At 40.4% G+C, this 13488-nt stretch overlaps 1 protein-coding gene across 8 annotated transcripts; it reads left to right on the forward strand.

Annotated features, from left to right (window-relative positions):
* Window positions 1-129: 129 nt before the first annotated feature.
* immt (inner membrane protein, mitochondrial (mitofilin)) lies at window positions 130-12871 on the forward strand. Of its 8 annotated transcripts, none has more exons than XM_058063692.1 (16): window positions 130-267; window positions 641-702; window positions 1070-1128; window positions 1566-1758; window positions 1885-2023; window positions 2683-2700; window positions 3006-3098; window positions 4808-4951; window positions 5028-5161; window positions 6997-7100; window positions 7282-7417; window positions 9538-9667; window positions 9747-9970; window positions 10033-10164; window positions 11812-11941; window positions 12060-12870. In XM_058063692.1, the coding sequence occupies exons 2-16, from the start codon at window positions 661-663 to the stop codon at window positions 12665-12667; spliced, it is 2286 nt and encodes a 761-aa protein (XP_057919675.1). In that variant the 5' UTR covers window positions 130-267; window positions 641-660; the 3' UTR covers window positions 12668-12870. The 8 variants fall into 8 exon arrangements, with proteins under 8 accessions (XP_057919675.1, XP_057919677.1, XP_057919681.1 ...); XM_058063694.1 differs by having other exon boundaries at window positions 1569-1758; XM_058063698.1 differs by lacking the exon at window positions 130-267 and having other exon boundaries at window positions 523-702; window positions 4865-4951; window positions 12060-12871.
* The last annotated feature ends 617 nt before the right edge of the window (window positions 12872-13488 follow it).

Raw genomic sequence — 13488 nt, forward strand, 5'->3', positions numbered from 1 at the left:
AATAAAAAAATGTGTATGTTCTATTTTCTTAAATTGTTTGACATGACTAGAGAGCAACAGGACCGGAAACTAATCACTTGGGATGTAATACATAAGGCACACCTACATGTGGCGCTGTTAAACAATAGAAGAACGCATGCGCACTAGGGCCTTCGTCTTTATTTACTGTGCATATGGCCGCAAAATATTTCCATACTTAATTCATTACTTGTAATGATTTTAATGATATATAAATTGGTGTTTTGGCAGCAGCTCACTTCTGGACAGGTGACTATATCCTTTTCAGAAAGCTGTTAACCAACTACATGACGGCGTTATGAGATTTAAAATATATATATATACTTTCAGGCCACCCTGAACGCCATTGCTGAAAGGCTGAATTAATTAATTCGTTTTGACGTGAAAACGAAGTGACATTTTCGTGACGACAGAATAAATTATCCAAACGTCAGTAAGGAAAAAATACATTCCTTCATGTTACAAAGTGAAGGAAAATAAATATACCGCCCACGCGCGTGGTGGCGCTATAGCCATGTTTGTTTGCCCAAGGACATTATCCTTGCCGAATAAGACATAACACCCACAGCAGGGAAAATAGTCGCAGATTTGAGTACTCATCTGAAGTTCACTTGTCTTTAAGGACTAAAGGGATTGGGGACCATGCTGAGGGCTTGTCTCAGAGGTGCAAACTTTACACTCCAGGTAAGACCGCACTTGACATTTCTCTACTTCGCAAGCATGTCCATGTTAGCATTAGCATGCTAGTTGTCATTCAGTGACCCACAGCCGGACTCGAATCTCATGCTGCCGTAACGGATTCATAATAACAATATTTTCTCATCATTTCCACATAAAAATACCGTTACAATGGACGCATAAAATGATGAGTGTGAAGATTTACTTATTTTGAGTTATTTTCTGAACCATGACGTCACAGCGAATGATTCCAAGTCCAATGCACGAGCCGCTGACGTCAATTCTTCCACGATTACCTCAAGTTTATTTCTCGTAATGTGTACAATTTTACATTTTTTAATCGTGTCGTTTGTGTTTTAACATTTTTTTTTAGAAGCAACATGGGAGAATCACGCTGCAACACTGCAGACATTACACAGGTGGAGATAGCAGGTAATATTATGCAGAGATGATGATGCTAGATCAGGGGTGGGCAAACTACGGCCCGGGGGCCACATCCGGCCCGCCAAGTGTTTAAATATGGCCCGCACATTCTTTCCAAAGTATTTCATTGAAACTTAACATACAACCTGACATCATGGCTTTAGCCAACCTTTTGATGGTTTAGGTAGGTTTTTTTTTATCAATTTGTTTATTTGATGTGATCTGCTGTTTACAAAGTGCTCCTGAAAAAAAGCACACAAGCACATATAGCAGGTTGCATGACACCTTTACAGATACAATCATTCCAGGTGGACTGTTAGAATTATATGTTTAAAATATATAGTCTGGCCCCCCGTCAATTTTTGTAAAATCAATGCGGCCCGCGAATCAAAAAGTTTGCCCACCCCTGTGCTAGATTGATAGTAACTTCCGGTCTTGTCGTCTAGCAGTGGTGCTGCCAAGGTGATGACAGTGGGCTTGGTGACGGTCGGCGGTGGCATCGGAGGAACCATACTCTGCGCCAAATGGGACCACAAGTTCAGATCGGCAGTGGAGAGAAATGTTCCCTATTCAGATTGGCTTTTGGGTCTTGCTTTGGGACCTCCTCCCCAAGAAACTGCACTTCCTTTCAAGAAACAGGTCAGAACACAGTCAGAAAATGGTTGAAGGAAATAATCATCTTTACTGTTACTTATTAGCATCTGCAACATGATGTATGCAGTTTCAATAAAATGTCAATCTGCATCATATTGATTATTCCTGTAGACTGATTCGGCCCAGCCGCCGTCAATGATGGATAGAACAATGAAAAAAGCCAAGCCGGACAAGAAAGTGAAGGATTCGTCAGAGAGTCCTATGAAAGAAGCCAGTCTTCCATCAGTACAACCCACACAGAGCCTGGAGGGTACGTTTTTCGATACAAATACTACTAATAAGAAAAAATGGTAAGATTACAAGAATAAAGTCATAAATTTATGAAAATAAAGGCATAATATTACAAGAATGAAGTCCTAAATTTATGAGAATAAAGTCCTACATTTACAATAAAAAATACCCAATACTGTACTATGACAATAAAGTAGTAAATTCACAAGAAAAATGGTAAGATTACAAGAATAAAGTCATACATTTGTGACAATAAAGGCATAATATTACGAGAATGAAGTCCTAAACACTTTTGTATCCATGCATTTTCCCATCCATGGTGTAAAATCCAAATTCTCCCAATGCTTCACTTGTGCGAGTCTTATTTCATATCATCTTATTTATGTCATATAATACCTTATTTTCTTTTATGTCTACAAAATCACTTATCATGGCCGGGTCTGGAACCAATTAACCGTGATAAATGAGTGATGCTAACATTAGTAACTAAACTTTGTTGTCATTAGCTGACTAACAGGTATAACCGTGGTAACATGCGTCCGCGTGTGTTACGTGGGTCGCACATACTCGGGGAGAGGCCATTAAATGTTTCACGGTTTGTGTCTTTTCCACATGGCAGTGGAGTAATCCAATGTACTTCTGCCATGTTCAAGTGTAAACTTTGTTGTTTTCATGCAGTCGGCGACATCCCTGAGGGTAAGATGATCCTGTAGTGCTGTACTTTTTAATGTGTATTACTAGTTTGTTGTTTCAGGAATCTGATATTTCAAATATAAACAAAGCAGATTGAAAAACGTGTCCTCATAGACTCGCTTGCTGTAGAAATTGTATTTCTTCTACACTTTTTTTGTTAGCATTACAACCTCATTAGGACATCCTCTTTAAAGTACTAAACTGATCCTTGTACTTGATGTACTAGCAGTGATACTAGGAAATAGTTGTGCGTTCCCGTCCTGATAAATGTGATTCTCATGCATTCATATGTTTTGTATTCTGCCCAGAGGCCTCAGTGGAGGCGACGCATATCATTTCAGCCATCAGTGAAGTTCCATCAGTTCCTGCTCCTTGTGACACTGAGGTGACACCACTCAAAGGTAGAACCTCTTCACCATTAATACCACATAGACATTACCTCATGATACATCCTGTTTAACTATCAGCATTATCCGATGCCGTATGGACCCTCTGTTATTCAGTGTTCATGTGTCTATCTAGAGCAGGGGTGGGCAAACTACGGCTCGGGGGCCACATCCGGCCCGCCAAGTGTTTGAATACGGCCCGTCCGTTCTTTCCAAAGTATTTCATTTAAACTCAACATACGAAGTGGCATCATGGCTTGAGCCAACCTTTTGATGGTTTTATCAATTTTGTTATTTGATGTGGTCTGTTGTTTACAAAGTGCTCCTGAAAAAAGGGACACAAGCATAATGATGATGATAATAATAATAATAATACATTTTAAAATATTTAAATAAAAATATTTAAATAAAAATATTTAAATATAAAATATTTAAATATAAATATAAAATAATAAATAATAATAGCAGATTGCATGACACTTTTACAGATACAATAATACCAGGTGGACTGTTACGTGTAAAATATATAGTCTGACACAAGCATAATGATGATAATAATAATAATAATAATAAATTTTAAAATATTTAAATATAAAATATTAAAATAAAAATATTTAAATATAAAATATTTAAATATAAATATAAAATAATAAATAATAATAGCAGATTGCATGACACTTTTACAGATACAATAATACCAGGTGGACTGTTACGTGTAAAATATATAGTCTGACACAAGCATAATGATGATAATAATAATAATAAATTTTAAAATATTTAAATATAAAATATTAAAATAAAAATATTTAAATATAAAATATTTAAATATAAAATAATAAATAATAGCAGATTGCATGACACTTTTACAGATACAATAATACCAGGTGGACTGTTACATGTAAAATATATAGTCTGACACAAGCATAATGATGATAATAATAATAATAAATTTTAAAATATTTAAATATAAAATATTTAAATATAAATATAAAATAATAAATAATAATAGCAGATTGCATGACACTTTTACAGATACAATAATACCAGGTGGACTGTTACGTGTAAAATATATAGTCTGACACAAGCATAATGATGATAATAATAATAATAAATTTTAAAATATTTAAATATAAAATATTAAAATAAAAATATTTAAATATAAAATATTTAAATATAAAATAATAAATAATAGCAGATTGCATGACACTTTTACAGATACAATAATACCAGGTGGACTGTTACATGTAAAATATATAGTCTGACACAAGCATAATGATGATAATAATAATAATAATAAATGTTAAAATACTTAAATATAAAATATTAAAATAAAAATATTTAAATATAAAATATTTAAATATAAATATAAAATAATAAATAATAATAGCAGATTGCATGACACTTTTACAGATACAATAATACCAGGTGGACTGTTACGTGTAAAATATATAGTCTGACACAAGCATAATGATGATAATAATAATAATAATAATAAATTTTAAAATATTTAAATATAAAATATTAAAATAAAAATATTTAAATATAAAATATTTAAATATAAATATAAAATAATAAATAATAGCAGATTGCATGACACTTTTACAGATACAATAATACCAGGTGGACTGTTACGTGTAAAATATATATGCCCCCCCCCCCCCCCCCCCCCCCCCCCCCATTGTTAAATCAATGCGAGTCAAAAAGTTTGCCCACCCCTGATCTAGAGGAATGCAAGGAGTGTCATGGGCATAAGCAGAGTCCGGAAACCGAGTCTCTCGCAGCAGTAGAAGCACTCAAAGAACGTCCCGTAGAAGAGGTGACGGCTCGACTGGCTCAACAAGACCAAGAAGAACAGGACATCCTCGCATGTAAGCCAGCAGCGTATTGCAGAATGATTCTTCGGGACTGCTAACAATACACGACGCGTGTCTTGTGTTTTTCCAGTGGTGTCGGCTAATCTTGATGACTCACTGGCCAGCTCAGCTAAAGCTACACTGCAAGCCATTGGTGCTCAGGAGGCCGCCCTTCAGGCCATTACTCGACACACACAAAAACTGAAGGAAGCTATGGAAGCAGAGGTACACCATCTCAATCACTTCCTAATAACTGCGCAACACACAGACACACGTATGAGCTGTTTACTGGCTAATACGCTAATCAAATCAACTTTATTTGTATAGCACTTTTCCTGCAAAGAAATGCAACACAAAGTGATTTACAGAATTAAAACAATTTCCACAATTAAAAGGAAAAAACAAAGAAACAAAAGAAAGCCCCTCCTTCCCACCCTCCATACTAGACCCCCACACACACGCAAGCACACAATCACACACAGTAGGGAGACATGGCATGGCACTGAGGAACAAGGAAACGCCACCTTTGGGGCCGTCCACACTGGGAGGAGCTGCAGGCCGTGCCATCAGAGGACCAGCACCCGGGCCCCCCGACTCCGACAGACGGGCGGACCCCCACATCAACGGGAGGAACCCCCAGCCGGCCGTGTCGAAGGGACCCAAGGATGGCACCCCCTCAGCAGACCCGACACAGCCCCCAGTGTGGAGGACCCCCCTGAGGAAACACTGGCGTTAAAAGCTAAAGACTAAGAGCAAAAAATATGACTAAAAAGATAAAAACAAAACACTGGAGTTAAAAGCTGAAGACCAAGAGCAAAAAATAGGACTAAAAAGATAAAAACAAAACACTGGAGTTAAAAGCTGAAGACTAAGAGCATAAAATAGGACTAAAAAGATACTGGAGTTAAAAGCTGAAGACCAAGAGCAAAAAATAGGACTAAAAAGATAAAAACATAACACTGGAGTTAAAAGCTGAAGACTAAGAGCATAAAATAGGACTAAAAAGATAAAACATAACACTGGAGTTAGAAGCTAAAGACCAAGAGCATAAAATAGGACTAAAAAGATAAAAAAACAAAACACTGGAGTTAGAAGCTAAAGACCAAGAGCATAAAATAGGACTAAAAAGAATAAAACATAACACTGGAGTTAAAAGCTAAAGACTAAGAGCATAAAATAGGACTAAAAAGAATAAAACATAACACTGGAGTTAAAAGCTGAAGACGAAGAGCATAAAATAGGACTAAAAAGATAAAAACAAAACACTGGAGTTAAAAGCTAAAGACTAAGAGCATAATATAGGACTAAAAAGATAAAACATAACACTGGAGTTAGAAGCTAAAGACTAAGAGCATGAAATAGGACTAAAAAGATAAAAACAAAACACTGACGTTAAAAGCTGAAGACCAAGAGCAAAAAAATAGGACTAAAAAGATAAAAACAAAACACTGGAGTTAAAAGCTGAAGACCAAGAGCATAAAATAGGACTAAAAAGATAAAAACAAAACACTGGAGTTAGAAGCTAAAGACCAAGAGCATAAAATAGGACTAAAAAGATAAAAACAAAACACTGGAGTTAGAAGCTAAAGACCAAGAGCATAAAATAGGACTAAAAAGATAAAAACAAAACACTGGAGTTAAAAGCTAAAGACTAAGAGCATAAAATAGGACTAAAAAGATAAAAACAAAACACTGGAAATAAAAGCTGAAGACTAAGAGCATAAAATACGACTAAAAAGATAAAAACAAAACACTTGAGTTAAAAGCTGAAGACTAAGAGCATAAAATAGGACTAAAAAGATTAAACAAAACACTGGAGTTAAAAGCTAAAGACTAAGAGCATAAAATAGGACTAAAAAGATAAAACATAACACTGGAGTTAAAAGCTGAAGACTAAGAGCATAAAATAGGACTAAAAAGATAAAAACATAAGAAAAGCTTAAAAATATGAGTTAAAAGCCTGATTAAAAAGGTGCGTCTTTAATCTTTTTTTAAAAACAGGACATTCTAGCTGTGTGCCCGTTCTTGTGTTGATTAAAAACAAATGTTCTTCGATTCAGGTTCCACCTCAGGAGAAGTCATCCCAGTGGAAGGATTTGGAGGCTAGTCTTGCCAATAGAACATCTGCTGAAGAAGATGCCAGGACTGCTCTGCTGAAAGCTAAGTAAGAGGAAGTTTTTGGGGTTTTTTTTTCCCCTGGAAGCGACTTTCTTCAGACCCAGACATTGCTCTTTTGTTAACAATAATTGACGTAGCAGTATGTAGTTCATAACAAACAAGCATATGTAGATGAATGTATGTACATTTTTGATAGTGATGTACATTTGATGTGTCTCTCATTGTAGCGAGTCTTTGGACAGTCTCAAGTCTGTCATTGTCAAATCCCAAGACAAGAATATCCCTGCCGTGCGCCCGCTCATCTTAGCGGCAGAGGAGAATCTCCACAAGATGGCGGTGGACCTGGATAAAGTGTGCAGTAGGGTAAGCTTGCACTCCATCCCAGATCGTTCCAGCTCAGTAGGGTCAACCTAACTACAGTAAACCTCGGATATATCGGACTCGGATATATCGGAAATTCGCTCACAACGGACAGATAAAAAAGAACCGATTTTTCTGTAATGCATTTCCAATAAAAATTCATTGCATATATCGGATTTTTTATAACGGATTTCGCCTATTTCGGACAAAATCTCCAGTCCCGTTCCAATGCATTTCCATTAAATTTCCCTCGCATATATCGGATGGCCGCATCGTGGCGCTCCGATTCGCCGAATCGTGACAGGCCGCTATACGACGTCATTTGCAGCGTTGCCTGCGCGTCCAGGTACATTGGAAACATAGTCAAGGAAGTGCCTTTTTATAACGGATAAAATCCGATTTACGCATATACCGGATATAAATCCGATATATGCGTAAAACGGACATTTTCCGGTATACGCATATAACGGATTTCGCTTATATCGGACAAAACCAGTGGGAACAATTGAATCCGATATATCCGAGGTTTACTGTACTATATAAACTGTTAAATTGTGCAGAACACACAAACTACACACTAAGGGGGCCTGTACTCGTTTGCGCAATGTTCTTGTACTCTGCATGCTACATTCTTGCTGATCTTTGTGATGGAATTGCGGCCGACGGCAACCTATTTTGATTGATTACTTCAATCATCTCCTCATTCCTTTTGGAGCTTCTGACAGACGCTACAATGTCTATTTTTTATTTGTCGCATAGTTCAAACTGTCAAACTGTGAATGATACACTGTAACGGCTAATGGATGATAGGTAATAGGAATGAATTATGCAATGGAAAGACAAAATATGTGGTAGGTTTATAATATTATCCAGAAAATAATAAAGAAAGAAGAAAAGAAAATGGGCACGGCGGTCGAGTGGTTAGCGCGCAGACCTCACAGCTAGGAGGACCAGGGTTCGATTCCACCCTCGGCCATCTCTGTGTGGAGTTTGCATGTTCTCCCCGTGCATGCGTGGATTTTCTCCGGGTACTCCGGTTTCCTCCCACATTCCAAAAACATGCTAGGTTAATTGGCGACTCCAAATTGTCCATAGGTATGAATGTGAGTGTGAATGGTTGTTTGTCTATATGTGCCCTGTGATTGGCTGGCCACCAGTCCAGGGTGTACCCCGCCTCTCGCCCGAAGACAGCTGTTGATAGGCTCCAGCACCCCCTGCGACCCTTGTGAGGATAAGCGGTAGAAAATGAATGAATGAATGAGTTCTCCTATTTTGTGTGGAAGTGGTAACTTTTTGGCTTTTTATTTTGTCTTTCCCCACCCTCGGCCATCTCTGTGTGGAGTTTGCATGTTCTACCCGTGGATGCGTGGGTTTTCTCCGGGTACTGCGGTTTCCTCCCACACATAGGCTCCAGCACCCCCGCAACCCTCATGAGGAAAAAGCGGTAGAAAATGAATGAATGAATGAAAAGAATTCATTCATTCATTCATTTTCTACCGCTTTTTCCTCATGAGGGTCGCGGGGGTGCTGGAGCCTATCCCAGGTGTCTTCGGGTGAAAGGCGGGGTACACCCTGGACTGGTCGCCAGCCAATCACAGGGCACATATAAACAAACAACCATTCACACTCACATTCATACCTATGGACAATTTGGAGTCGCTAATTAACCTAGCATGTTTTTGGAATGTGGGAGGAAACCAGAGTTCCTGGAGAAAACCCACGCATGCATGGGGAGAACATGCAAACTCCACACGGAGATGGCCGAGGGTGGAATCGAACCCTGGTCCTCCTAGCTGTGAGGTCTACACGCTAACCACTCTTCCGCCGTGCCGCCCATGAAAAAAACTGTTGTACTATATTAATACGCAACAAACTTTACTTGCAGCCTCAGAAACATGCCAGGACAAAAGTGCTTAAGTCAAGTCGAGAATAGTAGTGCGTAAAAGTGCATATCTTGAATGAAAGTGCGCAGCGACACACTTAAGTAGAAGCGGGAGAATCCCGCATAGCCTGGGCGCTACATGCTAGAATTGGACCCTTTGTCAACAACAATTGTGAGCACTCTATGAAATGAAAAGCATCAATACATGTAGTCCTAACATCATACTGTGTGTGTCGTGTAGGTTCAGTCTGCAGAGACGGAAGCTAAGATCGTGTCTCAGTACAGTGAACTGGTTCAGGAAGCTAAACTACAATTCCAGAAAGAAGTGAGCAGCCTTACTCCAGAGATTCAAGCCAACTGGAAGGGACTCAGTAAGACCACGTCAACTTCATGTAGCCCATGATGTTTCAATTGTGTACCGTCAAGTCCATTAAGTGTCATTTGTGTTAGCTGGAAAGCTGTCAACTGATGACCTGAATGCGCTGATCGCCCACGCGCACCGTCGCATTGACCAGCTCAACCGCGAGCTTGCCGAGCAGAGAGTAAGGGAGCAGATCCACATCGATGCGGCTCTGAAGCAACAGAAGATGGAGCACCTGAAATCCCGTGAAGAAAGCGTGAATATGTCCCTACAGCACATCAAGGAGGAGGCCAGGCTGGAACAGGAGAGGAAGGTAACGTATTAAAAGAGTCATACAATCGTCATGCCATAAAAGCTGATGTTTGTTTTTTGCAGCTAGCTGAATTGAGAGAAGTGATGGAGGCAGAGATGAGGACTCAACTTCGACGTCAGGCCGCCGCTCACACAGACCACGTCCAAGATGTTCTCAAAGTGCAGGAGCAGGAACTGAAAGCTGAAGCTGAGCAGGTAATTTTTTTTTTTTTGTTTTGTTTTTGTTTTTGTCCCGTCCAGCCATTGGTGCAGATAGTATTGTTGATCTAAATGCCCTTACATGCTAAACAGATTTGCTCTGTGTCAGGAAAGGTGTTGGCTACTTCCCTGTACCGTTACCGTATTTGCCGTTATTTGATGTTTTTGTTATGCACATTTGGAGCGACCGGACCGGAGCAAAAAGAAACACAGAAAAGAAGAAGAGAAACTGGGGTGTGTGGGGGGGGGGAGTAGAGAGAGAGACAAAAACAGCAGCAACAAGAATTCCCATAACAACAACAGTGACAAACAGAACAGTTAAATGTCAATGATGGCTAAGGGTCACAATGGAGATGATATCAGTGAAATGAAACAGTCCAACTTACCAGTAGCAATAGTAACAATGAAGACATGAACCGTGATAGTAAACACAATTACAGCCATACAGTTACAGTAATTAAAAACTCACTGCTTGACATCATTTTTACTGTAATAATAGCATACCAATAGCATAAAGCAGGGGTGCTCATTAAGTCGATCGCGATCTACCGGTCGATCGCGGAGGTGGTACTGGTCGATCGCTGGTCGATCGCGGCGTGACATTAAAAAAATATCATCCCAGCATCAATGCCGTCACTTGATTGATATACAGGGCAGCCATTCAGATGACAACTGAATGTTGCCCTTCGGGCGACCAATCAAATCAAACAACGTCTCCAAGTGCAGCAGAACTTACGATGTCAGCCTATCATCCATCCCCGTTACTTGATTGACATACAGGACAACCAGTCAGATGACAACTGAATTTTGACCTTTAGGTCACCGCTCATGCGTAAACAACGATGCAAAGTGCTAAGCTAGTCGGCGAATTGCGTCAGATTTTAAGCCCTCGCTAAAGTTTATGGTCACTAAAATGAGTGAAGGAGCTGGACCAAGTAAAAAGGCAAAAACATATCACTTCCATACGGAATGGGAGCTGGACTTTTTTTTTCACAATGTACATGAACATTTGGAAGTGTGCTTGAGGCTGGCTATCAGCAGCTACTGTCCGGACTATGCATCCCTGGCTGGTTCAATTCAGTGCAAGTCATCAAAGTAAACTCAGGTAATTACAAAAAATGTTAATAGTTAATTATGTGTGTTTTGCAATATTGGCTGATTTGGTTATGTAAGGTACATCAACATACATTGTACGTACAAATAATCCTCAATACATTTGAGAATAAATAGATGTTTTGCATTTTTGTAGTGGGTAGATCATTTTGACTCGGTCATTTTAAAAGTAGCTCGCATGCTGAAAAAGTGTGAGCACCCCTGGCATAAAGACGTCAGGGATAAGATGGTAGATCGAGCAGGTAATTTAACTATACATCACCCCTCCATGCTTTGACCCTGAAGTGTACATCTTTTGTACACATTCAGGTACATTTTTTTTTGTAAAAATAGTGGTACCGGTCGGCATCATTCTTGAGGGGGGGTTGCACATCAAGCTACGTCTGAGGGTTTGGAGCCAGGGTGGGGCCAGCCTGCATCACTTATGATGGAGCTGTGATGCTCGAACATAATGAGGCCTTTAAGTTTGTGGTCCAGGTGTCATAGAGAGTTGAGGTCTTGTAGCTCATGGGGCTCCTTGGGTGTCTTTAGGTCCTGAACAGCAAGCTGTTGGAACAAGAGACTCAATACCGTCAGCTGAGCCAGGAGCACCTGGATAACTTCACTCTGGATATGAACGCTGCCTACGCAAGACTCAAGGGAATGGAGGAGGCCATCGACAGTAAGAACCTTAAAGTTATATCATTAGGAATTGAACCAAAATGGAAAGTTGCTGTGGTAGTCCATCCACATCGCAGGTGTTACCTCCTCATGAAAGGTGATGTTTGATGCGTGTGCAGGTCACGTGGTTGCAGAGGAGGAGGCTCGAAAAGCCCACCAGCTGTGGCTCAGCGTGGAAGCTCTCAACTACACCTTGAAAACGGCAGACGCCGACACCCCCACGCAGCCGCTCGAGGGCGCCGCTCAGGTGGTGCGAGACAGTTGCCATGACAACACCTTTGCCTTGGCTCTGGCTTCGGCGCTTCCCCAAGAATCTCTACAGCGCGGCGTCTACAGCGAGGCGTCTCTCCGCGCACGGTTCTATGGTCTGCGCTCGCTGGTGCGCAGAGTCGCACTCATCGACGAATCTCACAACTCTTTGTACCAGTACTTCCTGTCCTACCTGCAAGCCGCACTGCTGTTTGAGAGTAAGCAGGAAGCACCCCCCGCCCAGCTAAACAGTGAGGATCTAGACCCGTTCAAGCTGCTGTCATATGCCAGCTACTGCCTGGAGCATGGCGATCTGGAGTTGGCAGCTAAGCTGCTCAACCAGCTGACAGGAGAGGCCAGGAGAGTGGTGGAGGATTGGCTTCATGAAGCCAGACTCACCCTAGAAACCAAACAGGCGGTCAATTTGTTGTCGGCTTATGCTAACGCTGTCGGCTTAGGAACCACACAGGCTCCGTAGGCTCATCTTCTCACCTTTTAGAAAATGCTTCAGTATCGTACCCGCCCTGCTTTTCCACACCGAGTTAATTGTAGAGATTTTCATGGATGATCGACCACTTATTTATTTGTTCTCTGCTCAAGTGTCATTCACTTGTTTAAAGAATAGATCTTTTCTCAATAATGCACATCACAATAAATCATTAGAAAGTGGAAATTGTTCATTTTTTCTGCCACCGTTCAGTCTTATAATATCCATACTACATACTGTACATAATACACAATATAAATCACATCCAATCATGAGTTCAACGGCTCTGCTTTCACACATTTAGTTAGAAATGACTGTTTATGTCAATAGCGCGCAGACCTCACAGCTAGGAGACCAGGGTTCAATTCCACCCTCGGGCATCTCTGTGTGGAGTTTGCATGTTCTCCCCGTGCATGCGTGGGTTTTCTCCGGGTACTCCGGTTTCCTCCCACATTCCAAAAACATGCTAGGTTAATTAGCGACTCCAAATTGTCCATAGGTATGAATGTGAGTGTGAATGGTTGTTTGTCTATATGTGCCCTGTGATTGGCTGGCCACCAGTCTAGGGTGTACCCCGCCTCTCGCCCCAATACAGCTGGGATAGGCTCCAGCAACCCCCGCGACCCTCGTGAGGAAAAGCGGTAGAAAATGAATGAATGAATGAGTTCTCCTCTGATTTTGTGTGGAAGTGGTAACTTTTTGGCTTCTTATTGTGTCTTTGACCACCCTTGGCCATCTATGTGTGGAGTTTGCATGTTCTCCCCGTGCATGCATGGGTTTTTTTCTCCGGGTACTCCGGTTTCCTCCCACAT

Source organism: Doryrhamphus excisus, chromosome 23 (genome assembly GCF_030265055.1).
Source record: "Doryrhamphus excisus isolate RoL2022-K1 chromosome 23, RoL_Dexc_1.0, whole genome shotgun sequence".
Classification (NCBI taxonomy): Eukaryota; Metazoa; Chordata; class Actinopteri; order Syngnathiformes; family Syngnathidae; genus Doryrhamphus; species Doryrhamphus excisus.